The following is a 9674-nucleotide window of genomic DNA, read 5'->3' on the forward strand; positions in this document are numbered from 1 at the left end:
GTACATTCTTTTAATATTACAGAATTATTTCATTCTGACTCAAGTAGCTAACAAAATCAAGGCAGGACACTCTTGATGATAGCTCCCAAATCTCACTTTAAAAATTCAAGAGTATTCTCCTTTTTAAACATCCTGACTATCGAATTTCCTATTTGCAAAGTTTGACAAAATTATAGTTTCTTAATTTCAAAGGAAATGCTTTGATATTTATCTTTTTAAGAAACTCAGTTTCTTAGTAACATGATAATTAACCTGTTACAACTTAGATTTGAAGTATTTATCATATACCACATTTTGAAGTTTTATATTTGATATTTTCCTGATGCAACTATCTGAAAAATGAAATTTAAAAAATAGTACTAAATGATGAAACTACTACTTAAATAGAAGTTGTGCTAATTAGTCTAAATGTCTTGAATAAAACTTTTGGGGGAAAAATTCAAAACGCTTGTGCAAAACCATAAGCATGAATTTTGTAGTATTTTAGAGAACATTGTATCATTGATTTTCATTCCTATGGTTCCAACTTCTTTAATGTGACTAGCATTTCACTTTCGCTCACATATTAAGGCACTAGCTCCATTGAAATAAATTTGAGTTTTATCAAAAAATCTTCATATACAAGATAGGCTATATGAATAAGGGAGGGAAAAGGTTGTATTTGCCTATATTAATTACTGTAGCAATGACCATTTATAAATTATTAGAGATTGGACTAAATGCTTAATTTGAAAATTAAACCTTTGTTGTTCCCTCTGAATGCTTGATATGGTCTTTTGAAAACACGTGACACAAGACTCAATTTGAAACCACTGAACTCTGTAGTCATAAATGTGCAAAAACTTGACCATTCAAATTCCAAGACCCAATCTATGCCTTGCCAAGTTATTTAATAAAAGAATGTGTATAGATTTTATAAACTTCACTGAAATAGTTTTGACCTATACTTTCAAATACCGTATGTTAACTCAGTTAAGCATTCCTCCCAAGTGTCCATTTGTGGTTAAAGTAGCTTTAAAATAATAAATTCTATTTTTATTAATATTTATCTCAAGGCTTTAAGATCACTAACCACCAAAGAATCCCTGTGAGGGGGCAGAGAGAAGATGTTTCGTGTGTTTAGGTAATATTTAAGCATTTTAAACTTTCTTCTTTCTGGAAAGTGAGCAGGTATTCCACGTGCAGGGGTGGAATAGAACCCCGCAAGAACATAGTATGTATGCCAGTAAAAACTTTTGGATGCGTGGGCATTTAAGCATATTGGCTTTTTTTTTTTTCCTCCCCATGGGTATTCAAGGAACTCTTCAATCTAAAGTAATACTTTCCCTCAGCTTCCTCGGCACAAAAGCAAAAGTACTTATACAGTCTAAAAAATAAATACTAGAAATAAAAACAATTGCAACCAACAAATATACCAATGAGGCCTTTGGGAAAAGCTGACCACATAGATCCTGTAAATGCCCCAGCACATTTAAATTGTACTCATGGTGCAGAGGCCAATATTAAATTGTTTTCTAAAAAAGAAAAAGTTAACTAACCAGCTCAAAGGATACAATGTATTTTAAAACATTCTAAAAACATTTAAAAATACTTTCTCATCCTTTGAATAATTTGTACATTCTCAAAAAGAAAAACAAATTTAGCAGCATTATCTATCTTAAATTTGCAGTTTAAAAGGAAAAATACATTATTAACACGAAGATCATTGAACATCTATTTTGCTGTTTTCAGCTGCACATAATTGTTATTTTAAAAGGCTCTTTCAGGGCAAATTTAGTCGATTGGCTTTAAGGCTGCAGAATTGTTTTAAGTCTAGTGAAGGTTCCAATGCTGTTTTCAGTGATCAAAGCAAAAATTTTTAATAGTTTTTCCCCCATAGTTTCAGAATGTTTTCATACCTAGTTTTTCTAATAATATAGACTATATTGATTTTATTGCTGCAACAGAGTCTACATCTGTGTAATCATGCCTTTTAATAATTATACTTCAATGTATTTCAATGGCTTACTTGTCAAAGAAATACATGTATTATCTACATTTAAACAAATACTTAATCCTGTGCCTCCTACAAAGGGAGTTGAAATAAATGTAGCTACAGGAGAAAAATTCAGTTTTTCTAGTATCAGAAAACATTATGGTGAAAATTTTTGTGTGAGCTGGAAATATACCCATCACTTGGGCCTAACACATAAACACATTTAGGTAGAAGGCGACAAATGCCTTGTAAGAGAAAGGACTTACATATGTACAGGAGAGTAACATGACAGCTATTACAGAAACAATTCTTGTGAATTTCCTAACTTTTACACCCAGGAAGTCACATTTAATTGAATTACTTTCCTCTTTTAAAACAGCATTTAAAAATCTATGCTCAAGCATTATTGCTTTCCTTTTTGACACTAAATTGAGTATGATTACAGTTATCAACTCAAATTCTATTAGAGTATTAACAATCAATATTATGCAAGGTCATAAAATATGTAACAGATGTAATGAGCTTGGGTGTTGTTAATATTGTTTAACTTTTACACAACTCTGCCCTGTAAAATATCCCTTATGCAAATCAGATATCTGGACATTTTTCAACTGACGTTTTACTACTGAGGAGAAACAAGGAGTTTAGAAAGAAAATGAGAGATGGGAAGAAAAGATGAACATGATTAATAGGTGTTTGTTTCATAAAGACTCTAGGGAGACTTTCAAATCCTTCACTGCTCCTATATGCTCACCGAAGTGGAGAGCTAGTTCACATGCCTTTCAAAGCCTTCAAAGGAGAACTTGAGTAGTTACTCAATCTTTACTGATGCTAAATTATTCCATTTGCGTCCTGTTGTTGTGAAATCAGGTGTTCTTTATGCATTGGTGCAAGGTTAAATGTTGACTGTATTCGTTAGAAACTTTTTTTTCAAATAAACACCTAAATTATGCCTCAAAAAGTGTTTCATGGTGAGTCTGTTTCAAATAATGCCTCCTAAGAGGCATTATTTGAAAGACTAAAACATCTTTCTCGTTCTTTATTCCTCCCCTCCACCCGGAAAGAACTGCACTTTGAGTTTCCTTTTTAAATTCTTTTGATCAAAAAATGCATAATCTACTTTGATGCAGTTTTTTGTTTTGTTTTGTTTTAAGAATCACTCTTGTTCTCCAAATTCGTATAACTATAAAGGGGAAGTTAAACTTTATACAATATTTGAACCTTTAAAATGATGGGTATTCACTTCTGATAAAGATTTTGCCATTCTTAACTATTTACTAAGTTTTTAGTAAATAGTTTTTAGTTTTGCCATTTTACTAAGATAACTATTTGATAAAAATATGATAGCTTGACTAATTAAAACAGGACCTATAGATACTGTGAGCACAGTAGCACAAAATTTTTATCAGTTTGCTTTTGAAAGGTGTTTATTTGTAGCTACATCTAAAATTTTTAATAATTCTGTCCAATATGTTCGTGAATATTAATCCCTTAACTGTCGAAGTACAGCACCTACACACGCGCACTATATGTATACACGTGTACACACACACACACACACACACACACACACACACCACGCAGGAAGGAATCAATTGCCGTATTCCAGGAATGACAATGAAAGAGGAAAAATAAGCAAGAATTATAATTAGACGTCTACAGTCTCATTCACAGAAGGGCAGTGCTTGGGGGTTAAGCTGTTGAGTTAAAAAAAAGCCCCCAACCAAAAACCAACCAGTTGCCTCCGATTGGAGCTTCCCGCAGGCTTTCGCGCTGAGCGAGGAGCGGGGAAGGCGTAGTTCTCGGGGCCGGTGGGGGCCGGGATCCCGTCACCATCACCACCTCCCGAGGGGTCTTTCGGGAGCGCTCCCGCGGGCCCCGCAGGAGCCGGTGACAGTCCTAGGTGAGCGCCGAGAGCAGAGAAAGCGCCGAGCGCGTCCACAAAGAGCCCGGGCCGCCCCTCGCGCTAAGGCGCGGCGGCCCTAGCGGCGGGCGCAGAAGGAAGGACTGGACGGAAGCGGCGGCGGCGACGGCGGCTGGCGGGTGGCCGGGGTCGCGGGCCGGGGAGCGGCCCGGGAGGCCGGCGGAGAGCCCACGGGTTGGGAGGCCCGCAGCCCGCGCCGCCGCCGCCGCCTCCGCCGCCGCCCCAGCCGCGTGCGCGCGCGGCCGCATCAGCTGAGCGCGCGGCGCGTGTCACGTGGTGCGCGTGTCGAAGGTCACGGCGCGCTCACAATGGAGCTCTCGGAGTATGTGCAGAAAGGCTTCCAGATGCTGGCCGATCCCGGCTCCTTCGACTCCAACGCCTTCACGCTTCTCCTCCGGGCGGCTTTCCAGAGCCTGCTGGACGCCCAGGCGGACGAGGCCGTGTTAGGTAAGCCGCTGGGCTCTGAGCTGGATCGGCCTGGGTGGAGGGGCGCTCGGAGAAGAGGAGCGAGATGGAGCGAGAAGGGGAAAGCCCCGGGAAGAGGAAGTCTCCGGGGTTTGCCCTTCGCTCCGGACGGAGTGTGGGGATGTGGCTCTGCCAGAACCCACATCGGACCCTGAGCATTGTTCTCTCCCCAGTTGGCACCTGCACACAGCCAGCTACACGTTCCTGGCCTGATTTCCCCTCCCAGGCTCTTTGTTCCTTTGTAAAGCCGGTGTTCAAGTCTTGTTTGTGGCCTAAACATCTAAGGTTTTCAGCCTGGTCTGGGGCAAAGGCTGTTTGACACTTGGACTTCATCAGGGCAGCTCCCTGCAATTCAAGCTTTCAGTGCTAGGTTGACGAAGGTTTTAAAGGGTCTGCTTCCAAAGTAATTACTACGTCAAATAGTGTTGACATTTTTCATCTTAGAGAATACCTCAAGATCCTCTGATCATTCCAACACTCTAGTTCAATATGTTTTGCACAGGTTCCACGCCTAGACCCTTAAAATATGGTGCATAATGTTTTGTTCTGCACTAGTTATCAGGAGGCGAGTCTCTTATAAGTGGTCGGGTCAGTGATTGCGGAGTGCGGTGTCAGTATGGATGGAGGCATATTTTAAGACAGATCGCTATTACATGATTTTCTTAAATATAAATATCTCAACAATTCAAATTTTTTTCCTGTAGTTTCACGAGCTAAACACGTGTACAAAAAGTATGAAAGTGGAAGTTCTTTAAACGAAAATAGTAACCGCCACCTGGTTAATCTCAAAAAAAAAAAAAAAGAAAGGATGGCTGTCGAAACCTGAAAATATTTTGAAAATTGTATTTTATATTCTGAACTCGTTCCCTCTCCCCCACCTCCATGTGTTAATGTCCATGGAGCCAGTTAGCATAAAATTAATCTTTAGAAGGAAAGTTTATTCATTCTTAAATTTACACCATATAAAATATTTATCTTCTTATTTTCCTCGGAATTTACTCCATCTTTAGAGTGACCACTGTATATTTTACTCTAGGACTATGTTTTTTAAAAAATAAGAGTATTAAGGTAAAGTAAAAGAAGGTAATTTGACCAGGTAATTGCATAATTATTGATGTGTGATCTTTATTGTTTTGCCATTGACCATGTTGCACATCTCATTTACTTATAATTTCCAGTCCTTATAGTTGAATTCTTCTTGTTATCTTGTTAGAGAGGGTTCTTTACCCAAATTAAAATTCCTTTTTAGAAACAGGACTATAAAGAATTTATTGTCACAGGCATCACTGGCAATTAATTTATTTTAGATCACCCAGACTTGAAACATATCGATCCAGTGGTTTTAAAACATTGTCATGCAGCAGCTGCAACTTACATACTGGAGGCTGGAAAGCAAAGAGCTGACAAATCAACTCTAAGGTACAGGATTTATTTAAATATCCATTTGTTTTCAAATAGTACCTTTATGATTCCAATTTCAGTTTTTAAAATGGAGACTAAACTTAGGCTTTTTTTTTCTTTAGCACTTATCTAGAGGACTGTAAATTTGACAGCGAGAGAATAGAATTGTTTTGCACGGAATATCAGGTTACTTACTTAAATTTTTAAAAATTAACAATTACTATTTTTCTTCTACTCTGTTTGCAAAGACATATTTTCTTTCTTTTTTTTCCTCCCAGAATAATAGGAATTCCCTAGAAATCCTACTGGGAAGGTAGGTCCTGTATAAGGTGTCAAGCTGAGCTACTTTTTACTTGCAGGTATGAATGGAGAGTGTTGGTGTGAAACAAAACAGGACAAAAAAACGGGATCTAGACCAAAAGAAAAGGGGCTAAAGGGCAAGTGAAACAATTGCAGTTAAGCTAATGTTTTTAAAGATAAAGCTTATGGAGATAATTTTTAAAATGCTCTTTACTCTTCAGAACTTGAAAATAAAGTTTAACAATGTTTTAAATTCAGAATGGATTAAAATAGTGTGTGTGGTGGGGAGGTGGTAGACACCATTGTTGGTGAAGATAAATACTAAAAGTTTTCCTGTAGCTATTATGTACAAAATTATCATTGTATCTTTCAGTATAGGCAGATCTTTCCCTCATATAACTGATGTTTCTTGGCATTTGGAATATCAGATAAAGGTAAAGTTTAACAAACTGTTTTCTAGGGGAACTTAGGGAACTTTTTTAAAAAAATAAGAGTTAAAGACTGAAATCAATGTGTTGTGTTGTTTTAGACCAATCAACTTGATAAGATGTACAGATCTGCATATTTGGTGACCTTAAATATAGAGGTATTTATACATAAGCCCTGTCTAAAACTTAAATGTGTAATGAAATTTAAAATTTCCTTGATTTAAATAAACAGCATTTTTTTCTTCCCTAGAACACTGATTCCCGATCCCACGCAGAAATTAGTTTTAGTTGCAACATGGAACAATTACAGGTACAGTATTAGGATCTGTGAATATGCCTACCTTTTTACAGATTTTTAATTGAGAATTATGCCTATGTAAAGTTCAAAAGAAAATTAACCATCTGTCAGTAGATAATGAAGGTTGGTTAAGGATTTAATGGTGAGGGGGCTTCAAAAGCAATATTTTAACGTAGGCTTCGCTTTTGAAATTATGATGTTACTAACAGAATTGGTCTGCATTTGCTGTTCCCTCCAATTAAAATAAACTTGTGTAGTGTTGAGTGTAAATTCCTTCTATTTGTGATAAGTGTGAGCCAATAGGACAAAGCAAAAGGAAGAGCTTGGCTTTGAAAATGTCTTCTTTGCTTTCAGAAATTGAATTAAACTCTCAAAACATGATTTTTAAACAGTAGTTGTAAATGACTTTTTATAAAGGAGCAAGTATACAAAATTCTAAAACTGTTTATATTGCCAGTGTAAGACTGGGGAAATTAAAAATTACATTGATTAATGGACATGACAACGAATTTATTTCTTACCACTTAAAAAAATGAAGGTCATTGCTTGAAATTTTGATGAGATTGAATTTTTCAAAAGGGATCTCCTGCAGAGTCGTTTTAATGTAACCATTAATCAAACTTTAAACTTTCAAAAGATGTGAATACAGCATAATCTTTGTTAGATAACTTGAGAAATTTTAATTTTGATATACTTCGCCTGTTCAGAGGATTCAGTTAGAAACTATATCTCACATCTGAGGGCAAGCAGCCCATTTGAAGATGAGATATTTTAGAGGAAAACTTTCTATTGACCTTCTTTTAATTTTTTACATCTTTTATATTTTAGAAGAAAACCTTCTTTTGATAGTGGTTTGTCAAAGGTTTAAAATCTTTGTGAATTTTAAACTTGTTTAGAAAGCGTCCCCCGACTCTTTTCTTGCATCTTTCTCAAAGTTGGATACTTCTTTCTTGTGTTTTTATCCTAAAAACGATTCATCATACACATCTTCAGGACTTAGTAGGGAAACTTAAAGATGCTTCGAAAAGCCTGGAAAGAGCAACTCAGTTGTAATTTGGGGAAGTTAACGATCTGCCCCGGTCTAGAGGAAGACCAGGAACGCCTTGCCTCCGCCGAACCATCGTTTCTGCGAGCTGGATGTCTTCCTTTTCAGGAGAACAAATTTTTTCTTTTGGATTTGTGTCACTCATCAATTTTGACACTTTTTCTTTTACACTTGTGAAAGGGTTAAGAGGGAAAGTCTGCCTAAGTATTTGAATCATCTTTAGTATTATCCGTACACTGATCATATTTGATCTTTTCCAAGTCTTCCAAAAGGAAGCAGACAGTATTATATTCTGAATAAATAAGTTGTTCCCACTAAAGAGTGCTGAGAGTTTGTTTGGATTTGAGTTTGTTAATTATTACTTTGAAAACGCAGACACGATTGGCGTTAACTTTTAACGATCGCCTCTTCTCAGGATTAAAGTTAAGCGTAGTGGGAAAGGATGCGATCTTCGGGGTTGCCTTAAGACCCCAGCTTCGGGACGTGGGGAAAGGGCGCGGTCGCCCCGCGCCGGGAGCTGGCCCGTCCCGTTACCTGTGCCCGAGGGCTCGCCCGCAGCCCGACCCTCGCCCGTGGGGCTCCGGAGGCCCGGCCCGGCCGGCCGGCCCCGCGCGGAGCCCCTGCCCGGAGCGAGCGGCTGCCCGCGCGCGCCCCGCCTCGGCCACTGGCGGGCGGGGAAGGGGGCCGGCGCGGCCGCGGGAAGACTGGGGCGGGCGCTGTTGTTTCCGCGAGCCCAACTCGGTCGCAGGTTCCGCGCCGCGGCGCCGGAGTCTGGGCCGCAGCCCCTGGGGCCGAGCGGGGGGCGGCGGCCGGGCGATCTCCTCGGCTGGAGCCCGCGGACGTGTGCACCGCGGGCGGAGGCGGGCGGCGGCAAGAAAGAAATAACGGGGGGGGGGGGTGGGCTGAACTGCTTGCGGGGCCGGAGCGATGCCCGCGCCGAGAGCAGGGTGGCGCGTGTGGCGCTGTGGAGAAATGTCTCCGCAGCCGCGCCAGCGCCGCCGCCGCGCCGAGCGAGGGGGAGGGGGCCGGGTCGCGCTGCTCCGAGGGGAGGGGGCGGCCGCGGGCCCGACTACACCGACACTAATTCCCAGGCCGCCCTTAAGGAATGAGGGGAGCACGTGACCCGGTGGGGGGGCGGCGGGGGGAGGGGGCGGGCGGACTCTGAGCCATTTTGGAGCCGGTGTCAGTTTCCACTCTGCCTTCAGCGGTGCTTTTTTTTTTCCACCCTCCCCTCCCCCTCCTCAGCCTTCCTCCCCTCCCCCCGCCTCTCCGCACGCACACACACGGCGCCCCCCACCCCCTCCTCCCCCCACGGCAACTATGAAATAATAATCGTAGTATTAAAGGCAGAGATCGGGGCGAGACAATGGGGATGTTGGCGAGGGAGCCCCGATCCGGATTAGAAACACCTCCCAGCCCCGCAGAATAATACTGATCGCGCCCCCTCCGCGCGCTCCCTCCCCCGAGTGCGGAGCGGGAGGAGGCGGCGGCGGCCGAGGAGGAGGAGGAGGCCCAGGAGGAGGAGGCGTTGGAGGCCGAGGAGGAGGAGGAGGAGGCCGCGGAGGAGGAGGCCGAGGCGGAGGAGGAGGAGGAGGCCGGGCTCGGGAGGCAGCATGAGCCGAGCGCGGCGGCCGCGGCTCCTCTCGGCTGCGCTCGTTGCCCATTGACAGCAGCGTCTGCAGCTCGCTTCAAGATGGCCGCTTGGCTCACATTCATTTTCTGCTGAACGACTTTTAACTTTCATTGTCTTTTCCGCCCGCTGCGATCGCTTCTCGCCGGCTGCTTTTTCCGGGATCTTTTATCAAGCAGAAATGCATCGAACAACCAGAATCAAGATC

The 9674-nt window shown here is 41.8% G+C and overlaps 2 protein-coding genes across 2 annotated transcripts in view; both read left to right on the top strand.

Moving 5' to 3' along the window:
• The first annotated feature begins 4151 nt into the window (after positions 1 to 4151).
• COMMD3 (COMM domain containing 3) lies at positions 4152 to 8155 on the top strand. Its single transcript, XM_027121816.1, has 8 exons — positions 4152 to 4346; positions 5672 to 5783; positions 5888 to 5951; positions 6044 to 6078; positions 6439 to 6499; positions 6595 to 6651; positions 6744 to 6803; positions 7785 to 8155. The coding sequence occupies exons 1-8, from the start codon at positions 4208 to 4210 to the stop codon at positions 7842 to 7844; spliced, it is 588 nt and encodes a 195-aa protein (XP_026977617.1). The 5' UTR covers positions 4152 to 4207; the 3' UTR covers positions 7845 to 8155.
• Positions 8156 to 9454: 1299 nt separating this feature from the next.
• BMI1 (BMI1 proto-oncogene, polycomb ring finger) overlaps positions 9455 to 9674 on the top strand; it is a 10275-nt gene continuing 10055 nt past the window's right edge. The window contains exon 1 of the mRNA XM_027121813.1: positions 9455 to 9671. Coding sequence (XP_026977614.1) covers positions 9648 to 9671 — 24 coding nt within the window. The 5' untranslated portion in view covers positions 9455 to 9647. The remainder of the gene's footprint in view (positions 9672 to 9674) is intronic.

The sequence above is a fragment of the Aethalodelphis obliquidens genome, unplaced genomic scaffold, assembly GCF_003676395.1.
Source record: "Aethalodelphis obliquidens isolate GAN/ISIS:26980383/991018 unplaced genomic scaffold, ASM367639v1 scaffold23, whole genome shotgun sequence".
NCBI lineage: Eukaryota > Metazoa > Chordata > Mammalia > Artiodactyla > Delphinidae > Aethalodelphis > Aethalodelphis obliquidens.